This window comes from Arvicanthis niloticus, chromosome 5 (assembly GCF_011762505.2).
Source record: "Arvicanthis niloticus isolate mArvNil1 chromosome 5, mArvNil1.pat.X, whole genome shotgun sequence".
NCBI lineage: Eukaryota > Metazoa > Chordata > Mammalia > Rodentia > Muridae > Arvicanthis > Arvicanthis niloticus.
Genome location: NC_047662.1, coordinates 35,615,883 through 35,637,677, shown reverse-complemented (window position 1 = coordinate 35,637,677; position 21,795 = coordinate 35,615,883). Strand labels below are relative to the sequence as shown.

At 42.2% G+C, this 21,795-nt stretch overlaps 1 protein-coding gene across 6 annotated transcripts in view; it reads left to right on the top strand.

Annotated features, from left to right (window-relative positions):
• Window positions 1–1,776: 1,776 nt before the first annotated feature.
• Eri3 (ERI1 exoribonuclease family member 3) overlaps window positions 1,777–21,795 on the top strand; it is a 130,733-nt gene continuing 110,714 nt past the window's right edge. The window contains exons 1-3 of one of the 6 annotated variants that reach the window (XM_034503785.2): window positions 1,777–2,154; window positions 4,184–4,259; window positions 15,942–16,219. In XM_034503785.2, coding sequence (XP_034359676.1) covers window positions 2,020–2,154; window positions 4,184–4,259; window positions 15,942–16,219 — 489 coding nt within the window. In that variant the 5' untranslated portion in view covers window positions 1,777–2,019. Of the gene's footprint in view, window positions 2,155–4,183; window positions 4,260–15,941; window positions 16,220–21,795 lie in introns of those variants that run through there. The other 5 variants (XM_034503787.2, XM_034503786.2, XM_076934358.1 and 2 more) reach the window with 5 other exon arrangements.

Sequence of the window (21,795 nt, the reverse complement as noted above, 5' to 3'; positions counted from 1 at the left end):
TGGCATTTTCTTGGTTCAAGATTGGTGTGAGCAGTGCCACCCTGGGCAGGTGGTCCTAAGGTAATAAGAAAATGGCTGAGCAGGCCACCGGAAGTGGGTCAGTACGCAGCACTCCTTCATGGTCTCTGCTTCAGTTCCTGCCTCCAGGGCCTTGAGTATTTGCCTTAACTGCCTTCAGTGATACTGTGATATATAAGTATAAGCAAAATAAATGGTTTCCTCTCCAAGATGCTTTTTTGGTCATGATGTTTTATCACAGCAATTGAACTATGAAAGAAGACAGCATCTTATGGCTTCTTAGCCATTTTACTTTTTGTATTATCTTTTCATTGTCCATCCCTTGCATTTCCTTTCCAGTAGAAAAGCTCCTTGAGGATACAGGTTTTGTATGTCTTACCATGTAACCATCAGCAACAGACAGTGTCCAATTCTGATGTATAAACACTTATTGACTAATGGGCCATCCTAGGTTAAATTTTATGTAACGATAAGAGGAAGAAGCCCCAGTTTCTGCTCCAAGAATTGAAGATAGGCAATCACGCCTCTCCTTTTCTCAGTTGGGGTTGAGTGGTATCTGTCTCTACTGCAGTGTATTCCTCCTTCATTTGTCAGAAATACTTTATTGCATAGCTGCTCTATGCCTGACACCATACTGGGTATAAGCCATGCAGCATGGAAATATGGAAATAATACCTATCTTAAATGAGTTTCAATTTCTGGGAGAGAGATGGGACGGAGACAAAACAATTGTAAAGCACTATAATCTGTTCTGTAGGTTCACAGTAGAACCATCTAACCCATTATGTGTATGAGATTAAAGAAGGCATTCTCTGATATGGGGATTACAGGCATTTCTAGCGCAGGCAGGAACCATTATATTAAGATATCAGAGGTGGCAGGGTCCAGAACTGATATTAGCTGTCTTAAGGGAAAATAGCAGGTGGCAGACAGAGGAGCTTGGTAACTGAAGAGGGCTCCTAAGATGGATCTGAGTGAGAGGCTGTCAAAATCACCAGTGGCTTAAGACTGATGCTTCCCATTTCATAACGTGGTATCCACGAATTCCCAGAGAAGCACAGCTAAGATGGAGACACTCACCCATCGCTTTAGGTAAAGTTCTCCTCAGCTGCTTAGAGAGACTGTGAAAGCCCCATTATGGCTGTGGCTAGAAACCTTGTTAATAACCCTGACAGTTTCTCTAAGGGCCTCAATACGCCAGAAGCTTCTTCCTTAGAGAGGCCCTTCAGAAATCTAAGCATTTTCTTTTTAGCTGAATTCGCCTCCCTTCTTTACAAATTTCCCTCAGGCCCGCATCAGAAAATAGATAACGATTACTTGTTGACAATGAATCACACACAGAAAGTCTCCTAAAGAGAATGTCTCCTAAGCCCATACTCACCGAGAGCCTACAGTAAAGATGGGGAAAATAAGTAGAGCATCTGGGTCATTCTAGACTTGACGAAGTTTTCGGTTTATTTTATTATTATCATTTATTTATTATATATATTAAAAAAAAAAAAAAAAAAACCCTTTCACTGTTTAGAAGTGACCCTCCCCGTCTCTTTTGAATACGTGGCTTCTTCAAACTACAAGTCCCATAAGGCCCAGAGCCAACGGTCACCATCTTGACACACCTTAACGCGCATGTCGGCGGGAGAGAGAGGGTTTGGAGCGAAGAAGCCCCGCCTTATTCTAGCTCATTGGCCAAAGGCGCTAGCGGCGGGCTCAGCGGTTGGCTGCTACGCCCGCTCGTCCACCGCGTCGGTCGGGGTCAGAGTGCGCGGAGGTGAGTCGGTGTGTTGTGGACTCGTGGTGCTGGCTGCCGCTGTTGAGGCGGCCTGGAACGGGCTGTGGGGAGCGGGCGGAGCTGGCCCTGCTTCTGCCTGGCCAGCGCCGCAGGCGGCGCGGGCCGTGCCCGCTGCCGTCAACTGCCCGGAGCGTCTGCTGAGGCCGAGGGAGACGCCGGGGCCTGCACCTGGAGAGAGCCTGCCGTGCTGGCCCGGAGGAGGGGGCGTTGCCATGGCGACAGCCTCTCCGGCAGCTGACGGGGGGCGGGGGCGGCCCTGGGAAGGAGGGCTAGTCTCCTGGCCCCCTGCCCCTCCCCTTACGCTTCCCTGGACCTGGATGGGCCCGAACTGGGGGCAACACCCTGGGGTGGGTGAGATTGAGAGGGCCCCCAGCTTGGGCCCTGGTTAATGCATGCGGGGTGTGGGTCGTGGCGCGCACACTTAAGCAGCCTGGGATTCTGGCCTGGTGCTCACCCTGGATGCACGTTAAAACTCTTGGCGAAGGGGTAGTTGAAGAGGGCGGTGGGGGAGCTCGGCTTTGCAAGAGAAATTGGGTGAATTGATGAAAGGGCCTGGCTTGAGATTACTGGAGAAAAAGAGGCTTGACCAGATAAAGTAGAAGCAGATTAAGGAATTATCTGTAGACTACCCCCTCCGCATCCTGGTACAGACACACACATTAGCACATTATTACTTTGTAAGTAACTAACTGTGGGTAATAATGGTGGACAGAGTGGAGAAAGAGCTTTAACCCGGGTAGCTTTTTGTATGCCTTTATTGTAAATGGCCCAGCAACAGGTGCTTTCTTAAAACAAAGAAAGCTTGACTTGGATTGAGTTCTTGCAAAATGTCAGTCTCTCGACGTTGACCTGGAAGATGCTGAGTATGAGGCCCCTCATCTGGAGATAAGAGTTTGTCCCTCAGGTTGGATTTTGCAATGACTGGGGCCAACAATTGTCTCTGACCATTTCTGTGGCATGCATTTGATAGTGCATGTCATCAGTTTCTCAATATAAGGGTAACAAAATATGAATCCCACTGGCCAAGGACTAATCTATTTAACTATAGTAGGTTGTGATTGGCCGAATGATTTTTGGCTGTAAAGTTTGTACCAGAAAACTGGCTTCATCAAATTCAGCTTTATTCTGATGTTATCATACACAGTATACCTTGTTTTAGTGGGCTTGGTCTTGGACGTTAAGTATATTATACTTGAATCCTCTACCATTTAAAAGCCCATTTATAAACAGTGACTTGGAGTGTGACTCCACTAATGTGTGCCTGTGATCTTGGTTAGAAACCCACTTGGCTGCCTGTCGGCAGGTGCTGAATGGGGAAAGGGAGCTGGCAGGGAAGTGATTGATAAGGTTTCCTTTATGGATTCTGTGGTGCTTCACTGGAGCTCAGAGCACTTTGGCAACTTAAGCACTCCAAATTAAAAGCTCATTAACAATTCCTGCCCAAAGATCCTGTAAATAATCAGCTAGTTAGGTCCTAGAGCTTGGCTAAGAGCTCTCCCTTCAACTTGAAATTTCCAAATAAAAGTGTTATTATTCCATTTCATTTTGAAGAGTTTACTCCCTGCTAGGATAAACTGGGGAGTGCTCTGTTCTCAGGGGATCAGGATAGAATAAAGTCTTAAGTGTGTGGAATAGTAGACAGGATTAATGGTTCCAGTTGTCAATGTTTGTGCAGAGGGCTTCATTAGCTTACAAGATCATGTCTGTAATTTCTTACCCTTTAGAATATCTGAGTTAGGTGATGAGTATGATATATATTCCTTGATACTTTAAAAATTTTTTTATTTTTAGATGGCCTTGGTGTGTAACCCTGGCTGGCTTCTCCTGCACGTGCTGCCTGTGATTGGTTCCCATGATGTCTTGATTTGGAGTTTGATTAACTTGACTTTTTTTATAATTTGAGGCAGACTTGGAAGTATTTTAAAAGAGTTTCCATTCTAGTTACTGCCTATACATTTTTGAACTCTTCAGTCCTGGGTCAGCCCTAGTTCCTGAGTTCTGAATATTGCAAGCCTTGTGTCCTTTTCTGATAGACTTCTGAAGTTATCCAGTGAATCACCACATCATGATCATCATTCTTAGTTGAGGCTCACATATTATGAATATTTGCTATTTCTAGAAGAAACTTCCTTAAGGAGAACACTATACTAGAGAACATGAAATCCATAATTTATATGCAGGCTCGTGCACACACATGTACACATGCATGTATGTAATATTAGTTAATAGCATCTGAAAGGTCTGTGGGGCCATTGTCTTTCTACAGAAATAGCTAAATCCCAAAGTTTGAGTTAATGAGTTTAAGAGTAACTATTAATGAGGATTTAAACCTTGAGTTGAAGTATACCTGTTGCAGAGATATGTGTTTGTCCACAGCATTGGGGCTTTCCAGCTCTCACAGACCCTTCTGCATCTCCAGCTGCCAGTCTTGGCATCTTTGAAGTAAGGAGAGGTGAGAATTCTGTTGCATGATCACATTTGGTGTCTGACTGATTGGGTTTGGTGGGTATGGGATGGGGGCTGGTGTAGAGTGTATTTTTCTGTAGCTGCTAGTATGTTAGGTAGCATATGCTCAAACTTAGTGAAACAAACTGACTAAAATCTTTAGAGTAAGAGTTGGAGAAGATGCGTGATCTAGACTCTCCAGTTCTGTCATGATTTGCTTTTTTTTTTTTTTTTTTTTTTTTTTTTCACTCCTCAGTACTGGGGAATGAACCCAGGACCTTGCAACACATTAGGCAAGCATGCCAGCACTGAGCAATATTATTCTTTTCTTTTTTTTCCTCACTTATGTTTGATCTTAACTAAATTGACCAGACTGGCCTCAGACTTGCAGCCCTCCTACTTCAGGCTCTATCTAGTGACTGGGATTATAAGCATGGACTACCATGCCTAGCCATGATTTTTTTAATGGACACCTCATGAGTGAGTACCTTGCCTTTAGGGTTATTGAGTAGGGCTGGGATAGCCCTATATTCTGAGAAATACTCATCTTAATTCAACAGTAAGACCATCTCTCATGTGACTCTTGTGATATATTTGACCACATCTTTTGGATTTGGGTTTGAGTTATGTGTCACCCTTGAGTGAATGAATGATTGGTCCCCACCTACTTCCACCTGGACTGACTAAAAAGGTAGGCTTTTGATGATTGATATCCAGGGATTTGGAGGTTGTTTGTTCAATAACTGAGGCCCAGACACTTTGCTAGTAGCTGGGATTATAGTGGAAAAGCAGACTGCCTGTGATACCCACAGCTTTAGAATGCAGGGGAGAAACCAGCAGCAATGCAGCAATGATGGTGCAACCACTAGTGCTGCAACAAGGGACCAAGTTCTCTGAGACTGCCCAAGTATCCTTACTGTGAACTTGCAGATTGCTTCTCAGAGCAATCCACCCCATTACCTAGAAGTCAGTAAACATGAGGGAAAGTATCAGCTTTGTTATGCTTGAAGAAGTTCAGTGGGATTAGAAGGCAGATGGGAAATGAAGCAGGAAAGGTGAAGCAGAGTTTAGGGCCTTAGAAACTCTAATGAGACGGTGGAGTGAGAACAGGTAGGTGGAGGAGTAAAGACTACATGTTAGCAAGCTTTTCTAGGACAGACTAGAGTAAATACTTAGGGTTTGTGACTCTACATCTGTACAGCTTGTAATAAGCATTTCAGCAGTTTGAATGCTGTGAAGGTGAACATGATTGTGTTTTAGTAAAAAACATATTTATAAAAGCGGGTGGCATCTGAATTTGGTTCATGGACTATAGTTTGTCTGTCTGGATCAGAACAGTAGGAAGACATTAAAAGATTGTAAGCAGCTTAGGGAGGTGGTATACTCCTGTAATTGGGAGGCTAAAGCAGGAGAGTTGCTAATTCAAGGCCAGCCTGTGATACATAACAAAGCAAAGATAAAAAGGAAAAATAAAAGACTATGAGGCTTGTGTTATAGAAAGCTTGTTGTGATACCAGTATGAGGAGTGGATTGAAAAGGCAAAAAGATAAGGGAGGGAGTGAGCATACAGTGAATTAACAGTTTTGGAAACTGTCTTCTGTTGAAGGAAGTATGGACTGAATGGAGCCCTTGAAGGGGTCTTCGTTTTAAGGCTCCTGGCTTAATAAGTAGGAACTGGCTGTGTCTGCAGAAACTGGCCCTTGTTCCTAAGCTTTCAAGGCAGTGGTCCTCACTCTACATGTCCTCCCTGGTCTCTTTCTTCTTCCTTGATTGTAGCACACTGATAACCCCTGCCTGATTGTGTAAAAGTCTGCCAGAGCAGTGTGATGGTGTGTCTCAAGCAGAGGGCCCAGGAAAGTTTCGGTTGAGTGTAAAAAGTTTAGAGCTCAGAATCCCACTCTGTCCTTTCCCTCTTTCTTCCTCTTTTTATGATTTCTGATAGTGATGTTTCTGTGACCTCAGACAAATGACTTACCTCGATGAGCTTCACATTGCTGTCTAAGATGGAAATAGTGGGATTTAAAAGCATCACTTGAAGCTTTTAAAGCGTCAACAGTGATAAAGCTCTCAATGTAGTGATAATGTTCTGTTGTTGAGGTGCTGGTGGTAGTTGTTTGTCTTAATTTTTAGACAGGCTGTCACTGTGGCTGGTCTGGAACACTCTATGTAGACCAGGCTAGCCTTGAACTCATAGAGATATGTCTGCCTTTGCCTTCCAAGTGTTGGGATTAAAGGCAGGTGCTACTACTAATATTCTGCACAAAAGCACTAAGTAGTTGGTGATGTGTGTTTTGTCTTCATAAACTCTGAGCCGAAGTTCTCATTGTGTCCATATGGTGAACACTTAGCTGGCCTACAGGACACAGTTACAACTTAAACAAAACACATTTAAAAAAATTTTTTTTTATTGTGGAAAATGTGCACATAGTAGGAGTTTCATATGTCCCACACCATCAGAAATGTGAGTGGAGTAAGTAGCTTCTCAGTATAGACTCACCCTTTTTGTTAGCTTGAGTCCCCAGGGTCATTTATTAGTGTTGTCACATTACTGCCCTACATTCTTGTAAAGCTCCTCTACTCTTCCCTCCCACGGTAGGAAGTGGGATATGTGCTCTACTGGTTTCTTTGCTACCAAGTGAGGAAACTGGGGTCAAAGAAGGTTAAGTTGAGTTGCCCAGGGTCACAGTATCAGTAAGGTACTGTTAAAGCTAGTGTAGACTTGCCTCCAGATGTAGTTGTGCTGGTTGACTGTTGTGATTCTCTTCCCTTGAGTGAGAGATGCGTGCCCTATCCATGTCTGCTTGGCTGGATCCTGCTTTATCTTTGGTTCTGTTTGGTTTTATTAGATGATTTTCAGGACCAGACCTTTTGGGAAGCAGATTCCCTCTGGGTTGTTGTTTTTAGCCTCTTTCTCCTTTGGGGGACATTCCTTGGGGAAGCTTGGGTTAGGAGGGATTGCTTTGATATGTTTAAAATTGTGCCTTGTGCCCCACAGCTACAGGTAAAATCAGAAGGCAGATAATTTATGGGAGTGTCAAAGCTGGCCGCTGGCACCTCAGGAGGCCATTAGTATGCCTGTTCAGACCCTCTGTGTCCTTGCGATTGATTCCTTTCTGCATGAGCCTGATTTGGGAAGCTGTAGATCTGTGTGCAGTGATTGGATGTGACAGTCCAAACACTGGTCCCTAAATTAATCCTTTTAATAGTATTCCTGCACCAAAGCAATATTCATTCTCTCCCTCTCCCTCCTGCCCCTCTCTCTTCCTCTCCCTATCCCTCTTCCTCTCTCCCCCCATACCTCCCTCTCTCTCCTTCCTTCCTTCTGTCCATCTGTCCCTCCCTCCCTCCCCTCTACCCCCCCCCCCCCCGCCTTTCTGAGAAGGGCAGAAAGGGAAAGAAGGGATGGAAGGAAGCTAACTAGCTTTTGTTTGGTGTGCTTTGGTTTCTCTGTTCTAGCACATTCTCCTTCTAGAGTAGTTGGCACCATGGCTTTGTGCATATTAATTTGTTTAGAAAATCTTTACTTTCTTAATTGTGTCTGGTTCTGTGCTGGGAGTAAAGAAATGAATAAAATAGTTGTTGCTTTTAAGAAACCAACTGTGTTTCTCAGATTTCCAAAACTCATGTGCCATTTAGATTAAAACTTTCTGCTCCTCTTTCAAACTGTGTGAAATTTTAAAATGCAAAAAAGCACTTGAGAAGAAAATAGTTAGAAATTCTGCTTTTTATGCACACATGGATGCCTCCCTTTGGTGCACAGGTGCCTCTGTGGCTGCTCTCCATCCTGCCTCGGAAAGTCTTTGAAAATTGTTAGTAACAAAAGAGACAGTTAATGTGTTACCGAATAGTGAAAAGATAAGTCATGAAGTTAGAATAAACTGTGCTACTGGGTCACATGGACACCATTAACTTTATCATGAAATCTATGAAAAGGGTGGGATTTAGCTGGGTTTTAAAGAAAGTGTTAATTTGCTGGTGAAAAATGACAGTGCTTTTCCAACATAGAGGGAACAGCATTTGCCAAGGCCCAGCTTTGTAGAAGGAAGTGCCACATCTGGGGACCTCAGCAAGAGCTGCCTGTTTCTCCACCTCTTTAGAGCTGTTCACTCTGTAAGGGGAAAGAGTCACGCCTTTGCCAGTGTATATGGGAAGAGGCTTGAGATCTGTGCACCATACTGCAGTGATTCTAATCCATGGTGCCTACCATTGCTGCCTTGTGCTCAAGGTCAAAGTGTATTTTTAAAAAATAGAATAATCCTCTCTCTCTCTCTCTCTCTCTCTGTCTGTCTCTGTCTCTCTCTCTATATATATGTACATGTATGTATAAAATTATATATAGTTATATAATTTATATATACATACACAAATCTGAATGATTTAGATTTCATTATTGCATAAGGTTATTTTTGCTTAAAAATCATACCTTACCTCAAAAGAAGAATTGAAGTTAATATGAATTATTAGTCCTGTAAAATAGTGAAATCAGTCAAGTAGGGAAATAAGACCTATTGAACACAGAAGAAGAAAGTAGAGTCCACAAAAAATTGAATGCTGTAAGCCTCAGTTTCTCATGTGTAAGATAGGAATACGGTTACTGTTTTTCTTGATTATTAGAGGATTAAATGAGGTAAAATATGTAACTTATCAGCGTAATGCCTGGCCTATAATAAGTTTTCAGAAAGGCATTTTCCTTTTCTCTTTTCTATGTGTTGACAATAGTAACTCCCTTTGATTGAACATGTACTGGTATGCAAAGCACTATTTACAGTGGGTGGTTGATGTGAACCAGAAAAGATACAGGTATTATTAACAAGAATGTGTAGTAGAGTTAGGGCTCAAATGGAGGTTTGTCTAATACCAATATTTTATTAACTATGCTGTCCTGACCCTGCTTCAACACTAGCTTACTATCTAGAATGGAAGGATTTGAACAGCCTTGGATACCACTGTTGTATATATGTGTCTGCAAAGCAGGGGTAGGGGAGGTGGGGGGATAGGGGGAGGGAAGGAGCATTTACAGGGTAGCCATATTTCCTCATCTCTAGCTTTGTCCATGTTGATTAAGAAGGAAAGTTTGTCATGGAGAGGTATCTGGTCTACAGGACTTTGTGAAGAGACATCTTTCAGCTTTGGCTTCTAGAAGGAGTTTGTAAGTGGGAATGGCTGGTGGTTTAGCAAACAGCAGGCAGATCCTCAAGAATTTCCTCTTGGATTGCCTTGAGCTGCTGAGATGGCCTGATTGATGTATGTCATCAGAATTTGTGTTTCTGACAGCTTTTGGTGACCAGCACTGCTGGTGGATTGAGAGGTCTTTCTGATGTCAGAGAGCTCGTTAGCCCTGTCTGGAAGCAGTAGGCCAGGGCAGAGATGGGATACGGAGAAGAGAGTGTTTCATTGAAATGAAGACCCCACTAGAGTTCCTGCTGCTTCCTTCCCACTCTGGACCAATCAAAAACTGTTGAAGTTGCCAGGAATTTCAGGCTTGTATGTAACATGTATCCTTTAGTAAACCAGCCAGAGCACTTGGGGTCTTGTCTCTTTTGTGGTAGTGGAGAGAAGCTTGGAGGTGAGTGTGAGGCCTGTTTCTTACACTGGAGTGAGCAGTGCTGTTGGAGTTGGAGCCTTGGGTTCTGTTATTTCTCTTCTCTCCTCTTCCCTCCCTCTCTCCATTCTTTTCTTTGTTTGAGACAGAGTCTCAGCATGTAGCCCTGGCTGACCTCCAGCTCACAGAGATCTGCCTGCTTCTCCCTTCTGCAGGCTGAGATGAAGGGTGTGTACCATCATGCCCAGCTATTTTTTCTTTCTTGTCTAGTGAGTCTAGGGTATTCCTTTCCTCTTCCCGGGCTTCTCCCTGGCTGTCTGGCTGGCCTGTGTCTGCCTATTAAGTTTTCTTTCTTTTCGACTGTGATTTTCATACAAGTACTCTGGCAGTAAAGGTTATTCATTTGATTGAATAGTATAACTTTTGAAGGCATGCAGTTTATTTACATGTTTCCCAGGCTAATTTTAGCTGCCTAAATCAAAACCTGGGACCAAATAGATTCCAGACAGGTATCTTTGTTGTTTCTATGACTTAGGTATTTGAGTATAATTGCTAAGATCATCCTAGGACAAGGGTCTTTCCCCAGGACTGGGAAGCTAAAGCATGGTGGGCGGTTCAGGTTCTTCAGTCAGTTGGACTCAGTACCTTGGAATTTCTTTGGAATGTAGTTCTGTCTCCCAATCTGGTTTTAGTGGTGTGCATTGGATCTAGAGATGACATTGACTTATATGCTCCCAGAGATTTCCAGTGTATGTGGCTGGGGAAGTGGAATGGTAGGAGATCACATGTTTCCTGATGGGCTTCTCAGCTTGTCCTATCTCTGAAGCTTCCCCAGCCAGTGTGTGGATATTGAAGGATGACCTCCTCCCTCCCTCCTTTCCCTTTCCAGTAATGGAGGCTATAAAATGTCTATTTACCCAAGACACCAGAACGACTCCTCTGTGGTTCCACTAATCTGGTGATTTGGTGCTTCTTTGGTCTCTCAGGTAAATACAGATTGAGTCTTTTTATAAAGGCATATTATTTCCCTCATTAAATGTGTGTCTTGGCACATGTGTTATTTACCTGATAGACAGTAATGGCTGCAGAGGAACCATTGGTGTCTGTTGTGTAAATATTCTGCACAGAGACCATCCTCCAGGGGCTGTGGCGCAGGCCTGTGTCTCCAAACCGGGCTGGCCTCAGGGCAGTCCCTATTTACCCCTCCCTGTCCCCGTTGGGAAGCTGGTCCCTTCATTTTGGGATGAAAGTCATTCATTTTTTTCTTTTGCTGTAGCCTGCTTACTACTTTTTAATTTGATATAGAGAAAAGATGTTTGAGACTAAATGTGAATAAATCTTAGTCTGTGATTAAAAATACAGAGAATCTTAAATTTATTTGAGTTCTTTCCCTCAACTAGATAGCAGAATCCTAGTTGATGGCGCTATAGACTTAAATTTTGCACATTTGTACCTAAAGTATAAAGACATCAATGCAAAAGAAATCCTCAAGTTGCTACAGACCCAAGAGCAGGCCGGATGCAGTTACAGGAATTATGAGATGTTTCTGAGAGCCTACGTGGGCTGCGGAGCTATGCAAGGCCAGAGTTAAAGGGAGCTGAGCATTTCCACTGGTGCTTCCATGGCATTGCAGCTGAGATGTGATGCTGTGAGTGCTGTCTTTTCTTCTTAAAAAAAAAAAAAAAAAATCTCATATTCTGTTTTGTTTTTAAAGCTACATTGCACATGAATTTTATTTATTTAATTTACTGTGCTACGGATTGAACTCAAGGCCTTTTGCATGGTAGGCAAGAGCTACACTTTTAGCCTTACATCTGGATTTATTTATTTATTTATTTATTTATTTATTTTTGAGACAGGGTTTCTCTGTGTAGCCCTGGCTGTCCTGGAACTCACTCTGTAGACCAGGCTGGCCTCAAACTCAGAAATCCACCTGCCTCTGCCTCCCAAGTGCTGGGATTAAAGGCATGTGATGTGCCACCACTGCCCGACTACATCTGGATTTTTAAAGTATTTTTTTTTTTAAGTTGGAAACAACCCAAATTTACATAAAAATTGCAAGTGCAATACAAAGCTTTCTTTTCTGAACCATTTGAAGGTTAAATTCCTGAACTAATGTCCCATTATTAAGGGCACTTGGTGTGTATTTTCTATGAGCAGGACCTTTCTTACCTACAATACAGCTATCAAAATCAGACAATTAACATGGATATGATAACCTCTATCTAGTTCACAGATCCCATTTAAGTTCTGTTAATTGTCCCAGGAATGTTCTTTGTTGCAAAAGGGGATTGTTGATAATTGTGGGTTGCATTTAGGTATCAAATCTGTAGTGTCTTTTAGACTTTCCTTAGTAAATTTTCCTTGACATTCACAATTTGAAAACTATGGGCTGGCTATTGTGTGGATTGTTCTTCGTTAGGGCTTGTCTGGTACTTTCTTACAGTTAGGCTGAGATTATGCCTCTTCAGCTGGAGTACCAGAAATGATTCTTTGTTCTCATGACATCCTGAATGAATTTGGCATGAATTTTGATTTTCCTATTATTGATACATTTTTGGGTTTGGAGAGACAAGGATCTTACCATGTAACCCTGGCTGATCTGGACCTCACTGTGTAGACCAGGTTGGTCATGTATTCCTGTCTCAGCCTCCTGAGTGCTGGTATTAAAGGTGTGTGTTACCACATCTAGCAGTAATACTTATTTTTGAAGAGTTGTGTAAGTTGATGTCTGCTCATCTTTTCTATTTTAAAATTACTTCTTGTAGTAACTAATAAGGGTTCTATGGAGAAATATGTTGAAATCATTTTTATATCCCTCCATAGATTTTAGTTGCATTGATTAAATCTTTATGGACTCATGCTTTCCAAGTTTATTCATTGCACTATAATTTACCACCATCTTTTTTGACCAGTAGGAGTCCCCTCAAAGGACTTTTGAGTCCCTTTGATTTGTTTCTATTATTTGAGAATTCCCTTCTTTTCTTGTACGCTATCTTAGGCTCATCTTGTACTTTTCTTACCATTTCTCCAAGGAGAATAGTTCTTTTAGTGGACAGTGGTATTTGGAAGGCATTGGTGTATTAAGTGTGTTCATTGCTGTGCTCATCCTTAGTCAGTACTAGAGTGTGTATCTATAGCTGTATGTGTGTATGTAATCATACTTCTGTTTATATCTACATTGCATATCTATATCTACCATGTCTATACCAGAAATCATCATAATTCTTATAGTCAGAACCCCACAAACAATAACACAATACTACAAGTTTTATCTTTGTTTTTTTTTTTTGTTTTTTTTTTTTTTTTTGTTTTTTTGGTTTTTTTTTTATTTGTGAGAAACCTGGTTTCCATTGTACTTTTTGTATGCTTATCCTTTTTGTATGTAACTATTCAGTTGTTACTGGACCTTTACCCCTCCCTAAGGAGTCCCTTTTTTTTGTCTTGTCCATGAATCTTGTTAAATTCCTTTTGGCATGTGCCTGCCCTAGGCTCTGACATAGTATATACAGTATACTCTGCCACCTCTCCATGGATGCCCTTCTTACCTGCCTGGGTTCTTACCCTTCATCTAAGACCCTTCTGCTTCTCCCAACTCCAAATGATGTAGATATTTATCCTTCTTTACTCTAGTTAACAGTTTTAGAATTGAAGTGTTTACAAAGAGAAAAGAAAGCATTACTACTGTCCGTTGACTTCATCTGAATTTGGTTGTTAGAAGGGCAGTTCCAGTTAGTACTGATTTGTAGAAGCCTGACCTCTTAATGTCTGTTTTTGTATATTTTTACATATATGGGTGTTTTGCACGCCTTCATATATGTCTATGCACCATGTGCATGCAGTGTCTGCAGAGGCCAGATGACATCCAGTCCCTTGGGATTGGAGCTACAGATAGTTGTCAGCTACCATGTGGATGCTGGGAATCAAACTCAGGTGCTCTGGAAGAGTAGCCTGTACTCAAATGCTGAACCATCTCTCCAGGCCCTAATGTCTATTCTTAAGACTTCTTCCAAGTGGTCCTTCTTGATGTGTATGAGATCAGATGAGAAAACCAAGCCTGTATGCAAGGAGACCCTCTAGCTATCAGTGTGTTGTCCAAGGGAAGACATAGTAAGATATGTATATTTTGCCCTTTGAGAGGCCCAGAGAATTATAGGAATGTAGAAGACAACTTTGTAAGCATTGTTCACTGAAGGAAGAGCCAGTTTCATAGTTGTAATGATAATAAGCTAATAACGTTCTGAGTCATTATGCACTAGACATTGCCTTGATATTTACCTCTGTTCTCATTCCATTCTCACTTTAGAAGTAGATACTATTATTACTATCATTGTATAGGCGGGGAATTGAAGAATAGAGCATGCCCTTGGTACCATGGCTAGTAAGTGCTGAAGTCAGAACACAAACTGGAAGAAGTTCTTGTTAGTCAGGACAATTGCTTGTAGTGTGTCACAGGCAGAGTCTAGTTGATTTATATACTATGTATGCTATAGACACATTAAGAGTTTCAAAAGTCTTTCTACCTGGCTCAATTGGCTAGAAGAGGTTTAAGGTCCAGAAGGACTTTGCTTCTAAAGGAGAATGGATAACGGAGCCATTATCTTGTCACTGAAGTTTTCCTGGTACTGTTGATGAGTGAGTGATAGATTGGGTTTATTTTGAGACTCTGACTTTCAAAGGGACATTGGTCTTTTTGGCTTTACAAGAAATTACATCGTGAACTCAAGCTTGCCTTCGTTTCTCTGGACTGTGAGTTTTGGGGTAGGCTGTAAAGCAATAGTAAAAACAAGTGATGTGCTTGTGTAGGATTCATGAAGAATCCTTTTCAGTCTTTACATAATCCTATGATATTTTATGTTTCAATACAGAATACACAAGAATCACACTAGTGTGTATTCTAATAGATACTCAGGCAAGTGATCGAAGTTTTCAGTGAGTCAGGCTTTTGTTCAGGTGACAGTGACCTCATTTTACTGGGAGTGTGCTCCACGTTTCACAGGGTGCTGTCCTCCTACCCTATGTGGGGACAATGTCTACTGGTATAACTAGTCAGAGGCAAGCCTTTGGCTCTGGTGGAAGGTGGCATTAGGAAGCATAACTGATGGCAATTTGTGTATGAAATGGTAAGATTTCTTGTTTGAAAATTAAAGTTGAGGGAAATTTTCATATTGAGTTTAATGCAGGGAAGGACACATTCCTATATCTCTTCCTTGTTTCCCTCTCTCACAGATCGGGTTATTTGTGAGTAAAACATAGGCTTTGATTTTTCTATTTAGTTAACCCTCAGAGGAAGCCAGATATTCTGTGAATTTAAAGGGAAAATGTAAAGGAAAAATGATTCAGGTTTTTTTTTTTTTTTTGGTACATGTTCCCTCGGAAAACTTTACTAGACTTTTAGAAATACTCCCATTACTGCCCACATCTGGGTTTTCTCTTTCCCCTTCCTATTTAAAAGGCCTCATAGTCATCCAGGGCCTCTAGAAGAGAGTGAGGCCTAAGGCTGCAATGAGACCTGAGGCTGTTGCCAGCTGTGCTCTGCAGTTCCCCTAGGGTGCTACTTACCAGTGTGGATTGGAAATTATCAGAACGCTCTCAACAGAGTCCCCTGGGGGTGATTTTGTTGGCTTTCATGCTCTCTTGCTAGGAGAAGGTAGAGGGCAAGTGGAGATAATCAAGTCACAGGCAGATGAGCCAGGGCCAAATGGTGTGTAAGAGAGCTGAAGAGAGTGTTCAGGAAACTGAGTCTGCTGCTATGACTGACAGTGCAGTTGGTTACCACAAACTGCTTTGGAATCCTTTGGGTTAAAGTTAACTATTGCCACCTGAGAATGACTGAGGAAATCCTCTTGGCTCTCTTTTGAACTAGTGCTCCATTTTCAAAGGAAGCTAATTTTGTGTGTTGCTTTGAGATCTGGGAGACAGTTGTAGTAATAACACTGCAGGTGCTGGTATAAGGGTCTTAAACTTTGGTAACAAAAACCATGATTTAGAAAAAGGCCTGGAAATAGTGGGGAGTGGCTCAGGCTGCATGGAAATTTCTGAAGACTGGATGGAACAGGGCAACAGTGGGAGGGAAGTAACCCAGGCTCTCTTGTTTTTGTTTTTTTGTTTTTTGCTTTCTTTTTCTTTTAACTTTCCTTCCCTAAGTTTTAGATGCCTCTGGATGTTCAATGCTAGCGCCTTTACAGACTGGAGCAGCTCGATTTTCTTCGTATTTACTTTCAAGAGCAAGAAAAGTGCTGGGCTCCCACTTATTTTCTCCCTGTGGTGTTCCGGAGTTCTGTTCCATATCCACCAGAAAGCTGGCGGCCCACGGCTTTGGCGCGTCAATGGCGGCAATGGTGCCCTTCCCTCCCCAGAGGTATCACTACTTTTTAGTGCTGGACTTTGAGGCCACATGCGACAAGCCACAGATTCATCCTCAGGTAACTGTTATATCTGCTTCAGAAAAGGTTGGGTGGGCAAGAGGGAGGGAGGAGAGTCTTGCTTCTTGGGACCCAGAGTTTTTTCATGTCTTCTGGCTTTTAGTAATGTAGGTTGGTTATGTGTGTGCTAGGACAAGACAGAACTGTGCAATCTCTGTGGAGAACTGGATACATTGTTTCTTCCTAGTCTCAGCTTTTGGGACTCAGAATGCTGCACTCCCACCCTTCCTCTTTCCTGTGGGTTCCTTTGTCCTTTCTCTTGCCATTTTTGTGTGTCTTTTTAAGGAGTAAGTAGTTAGCTCCTGGTAAGACTTTTACCCTGACTCATAGATAACCCTATCTCATCAGTAGAATGCAGCAGGAGAGATAGTGATCGATGAAGGTCACAGGCTAGGTGAGAAGAAACACTAGTCTGCTTTGCTCCTTTGGACCATTGCTCTGGCAGAAGCCAGCTAACACACGAGGACACTCAGACAGTACTGTGGTTCTAGAAACTCACATGTATAGAAACTGAGGCTGTAATCCAACAGCCAACACTCCTTTACCAGTCATGTTAGTGACTGTGGCAGTGAATTTGACAGCCTCAGCCAGGCCTTCTGATATTTGACTTCAACCCCAAGAGAGACCCTCGGCCAGCCAAGCACCTACCACATTCCTGACTCACAGGAATTGTGACAGAGAACAATTGGTTCTTAATGCTTTAAGCCACACATTTGAGGATTGTTTGTTTTTCCTTTATAAAGTATCTCACAGTATTGACCAGGGTGTCCTTGAGCTCACTCTGTACCCCAGGCTGGCTTTGAACTTGCCATCCTACCAAGTGGTAGGATTATAGGTGTGTGCTTCTATGCTTGGTTTAGTGTAGTATGTTAAGTAGCATTAGAGAATCTGAACAGGTGCCATTGCTAGTCTGTTGGAAAGGAAAATGTCTTTGCTTTTCTTTCTTGCAAACAAGACCTTCCTTGTTTACAAAGACCTTTTATCTTTTAAGTTATCGTCTTTAGGGAGCTTGACTTAGTAACAAAGGCACTTACACTGGGTATGTGAGGGATGGTTGAATGCCAGTGTGGTATAGTTCACAGTAGTGTGAAGACTTGGGTCTACATGGCTTTAGGATGGCAACTCCAGCAATGCTTAGGTTAGAGTGTGTGATTTTGGAATATGTGGATCTATTGCTTTGAGAGAGGAGCTTTCATTAGGAGGCTAGAGGGGGAGACCTCACAATTGGGACTTGGGAGGCAAGGACCACTGGGGACCACAAAAAGATGAAGTCTTCATTTCTTATGATTAGCTTTTTCTCTTGGGGCATGACTGTAGAATGTAGGTTGGCTTACCTGTCCAGATGCTACACCCTCTTTCCTTTCCTCTTTCCTGTTTGTTGTTAAAGTAGAAGCTTGCCTCTGGGGCATTGGAGTCAGGCCCAATCATAGACAAGGATGATTCCCTAAGGGAAGGAACTTTAGATTGGATTAGGTCAAAGGGAATGTTTGGGAGCTGTCCCAGCTACACTTAGCTTTCTCCTGCTCTTGCCAGTGTGGGGGGTGGGGGAGGGCTGAGTGGTTGGTCGGGAATTGAGGCTGTGGAGTCTTTTGAGTTGCAAATCCAAGACCCACATTCGAATGTCCCATATTGTTTCCCTTATAGATTAAGTTTCAGTCCTGAGTAAGCCCTATGGGTCATGACTATAAATCTAACACACCGCTGTTACATGTGCTTCATCTTTTCCTCCTCTGGATCTCCATAATTGCTTGCTTGGCACTTCCTCATGGCACTTGCTGCTTCCTGGAACATGCTTTGGTATAAGTGCTTCTTAGCTTTCCACTTGGATTGTAAGCTTGACAATTACATAGCTCTGTTTACCTGTCTTGTGGAAGGTCTTGCCAGTGTTCTTGAAGGTATAACCTGATTTATGTCTCTCAGTTTGCTTGGTTAGTGTCATCTTTTGTATCTCTTTCAAGAGCATGTCTGTCTGTGTGTCTATCATCACACTGGAGATATTATGCAGTAGGAATTTAAATCATCTGTGTTACCAACTTGCTTTCCATACTTAGGGACCAAGCGTTTTCATGACCCACACTGGATAAGGAGCTTGGTGCTTGTCTACGAGGGTCTGCATCTAAGTAAAGACTATTCCAGAATCAGTGAACCCTGATGATGTATTTCAAGGGCACTTAAGGTGCATCATTAGCTAAGCATTAGCTGTTGCTTTAGAGAACTTGGAGAGAGGCATTTGCTGTCTTGCTTATCTTGAAGAGGGGAATACGAGTGATCTTGAAAATTATAGACCTGTTAGTTTACTGTGATACCAGAGAAGATAGTTGACCTGATCGTCAGATAATCAATCAGCAAACAGCTAGAAGAATGTGGGATACTGAGTAATAACTTACATGGGTTTCTGAAGAAGAGCAAATCCTGTCAGATCAATCTAACTTGTTGGTGTGACAAAGTGATGGATTAGAGTGGGTCTAGGGAAAGTGATAAATGTAATGCATCTCAACTTCATTAAGCCTCTGCAAGGCTGCCTTCAGCAGGTGGGCAGGAGAGCTTGGGCCACACATGTATGTTCTCTGGATTTTCTGGGCCACTCTCAAGAAAGGGATGGGGAGACCAAGACCTGTTATTAATTGCAACTTAAAGCTCCACTCCATTTGGGGGAAGGAGAATCTCAAAGGTTTCTAGGTCATGATTCTGATAGAATTCAGAGGAAACTTGGAAGATGGGTGAGAGAAGTTTTCAGTGCCAGGTATGATAGTGCTTGTAGTGAGGTGGCTGTAGGCCAGGTATGATATAGTGCTTGTAGTGAGGTGGCTGTAGGGCAGGCTCTCATCAGAGTCCCTGCTGCCCAGGTGAATTGTCAGTCAGGGAAGTGAGGAAACCAGAAAAGCTTACAGTAGAGGGACAAAAATGACTATAGACAAAAAAACCCCAAGCCTAGTAAGAGAGAATAAGTGAAGCATAGTTTAGGCCACTAATTTCTTAGTAAATGTGATAATACCTTGCTCTGTATTTTAATAATGGCCACAAAAACTCCACCCAGATTTAAATGGAAGGAGAAAAGATTGAGATTGTGGTAGAAAGAAACTTCCAAAAGAAACAGGAAAATCAATCACTAGACTATAATTCGTCTTCTTTCAGAGTGTGAGATAGCTGTTCTGTGACACGCTTTTTATGGAAAACCCTGTGTGTGTTCCAGGGCTAGAACTAGAATTCCCCTGATTGGCTCTTTTGCTTTCAATAGTCCAAGATCTCTGCACAGCTCACTTCTGGATCTTTTAGACCCTAAAATTTAGAGCACGACATACTTTGCAGGTATGTGAGGCAGAACGAGTTTTGGCCCAGGAAAGACCTGTTGTTTGGTGGCTTGGTGTGAAGTGCATGTCTCTTATCTGTCTCTCGTTTTCAAAAGTCTTATTGAGACTATTTTAAAGGACTACCTCCATGAGAAACTGATAGTTGTGTGCTCTGTTGTGCTTGGGTGTGTAACAGTATTGGTCATAATATAGTAAAACATCTGCTATTTTCAATTTGTCATCTTTTTTTGCTGGTTATTTTTCTACTTTGTTCAAGTAAGTGAAGCTAGACTTGCTTGGTTCACTCCACTTGGGGGAATTAGTTTGCTAGTAAATAGGTTTTCATGTTGTGATTTTTGTGTTCATTTTATTATGTTTTATGTGTTTCTATTTAGATTAATGTGATAAGTATTAATTTAATATTAGACTTTTTCATCGGAAAACATTTTTTCTCTCAAATGTTAGTTTAGATGATTTAAAGTTTTAGAGGCTCTAAATTTCAGAAATGTGGTTTTTTTCTTGTCTTAAAAATTGCTTTTCGATACAGAAGTAAATTTTTATCTGATTTAAGGGAACAGCGGCTCCTTTGTCCTCACTAGCAGAGTTTGCTTTGCTCATTTGGTGTGGATGTGCATGATGTGATGGTTGTTGTGACCCTGAGGCCCAGAGAGCAGCCTGAAAGCTTTGGTGGCTCTTTAATTGTGCATCTTTAACCTCGGGGCAAGTTCTCTCACCACCTCAGTGTTCAGAGGAGACCAAAGCAAATGTAAGTGAGGAAAATGAGGTATAGGCCACCGCTTGTGGGGAAGATGAAGTAACCTCAGCTGTCTGTATGTCTTGGGGGGAGGGGCCGGGATGTACAGCTCTCTGTATGTGGGGAGTTAAGTCCTGGCTGCTGCATCAGTCCCTTGGTCTTCTGGGCAGTCTTTCTCTTTCCTTAAAAGCAGTCCTGTCTACTGTTTTCTTTCTCATCTGTATTTAAGCATCCATAATGTTAGATGTTAGAGCAGTGACCTTTGGGGTTGAGGTTTTCTAGTGTTTGGTCTTTGCGCATTGCCCTCCACCCTCACCTCCCTTCAGAAACCTTGGAGAGTTATATTATCTGCATTTGAGTTAGAATTATGACCAAATGAGTTTCTCTTGTATAGAAAATTGTACAGATATTGGGTTTATTTTGGAGGGCAGGATGGGGGACAGGGCTGGTGGTGACAGAACTAGAACTATACAGAAAAAAAGTTTGATTTCAGTAGGACCTAGAACTGGTACCATTACTGGTCTTTTGTGAAAGAGACATTGTAGAAAAGTTTATAGGAAATTGGTTAAGATTACTATAAGTCAAACTATATTGATTCCCTTTCTCCTCCCTTCAAGGCTGAAAGACTGCCCCTGTCTCTTTAAGAATTGCTCTTTGCTCTATAATTGCTTTCTTGTTTTCTGTTTTTGATTCTTGCAGTCTCTAAGTAGTGAAAAAGAATGTACCCTATAGAAAAAAATACCCTTTCCCCTCCTTTCCTGTTAGTTTGCTGTATTTGCAGCTTCTCCAAGTGGGAGGGGACTAGGCTCACTTTCTAGCAGGGCTCAGTTATTAGATTTGGTTTCCTGTCTTTAGCCTCAGTCAGCCTGCATTTTTTCTGTACAAACAGGCGAAAGAAGCTGATGCTATTCTAAACTGGGAAATGAAATGCAAAACAGACGTTAATGTAATATTATGGCTGAGATTAAATGCACCAAAATCAGGAAATTCAAAGTTATGCTTCCCCCAGCAACTATAACTCAGCCTCATCTGGCATGTGTAGTATTTTGTGTTAGTGTGGATGGTATTATATGTTAAGACATTAAAGTTAACACCATAAGCAGAGCACAGAATGCTTGAGGGGCTGAGTTATGACGTCTCTGTGAGCTGTAAGTGTTCTTGTACAGGCTCCTGACTCCTTGAATAATTCTTTTCCCTGCCCATCAGAACAATTATTGCCTTTCTTTTCAGTTATATTTCTGTTTAAGCACATTTTTTCCAGGGTCACTATAAATGAATTCCACTATTGGTGGCCAGTAATTGTAGGGAGAATGGGGTGGTCCACTAGTCCCTTTTGTCCTTTTGTCACTGCTTCCATAAAAGTGGTGCCCCCTGCCCTCCAATCAGCCAGTTGTTTCCTTGTGGTTCCTACAGGGATGGCCCCCATTCTGACTCCCTGTGGCTCCTCACTAGTGCTCCCTGAATGGGAACAAGCTTCACTGTGTCTTTGCTGTGTTGTAATTCCATGTGAAAACCAAAGGGCCCCTTTTTAT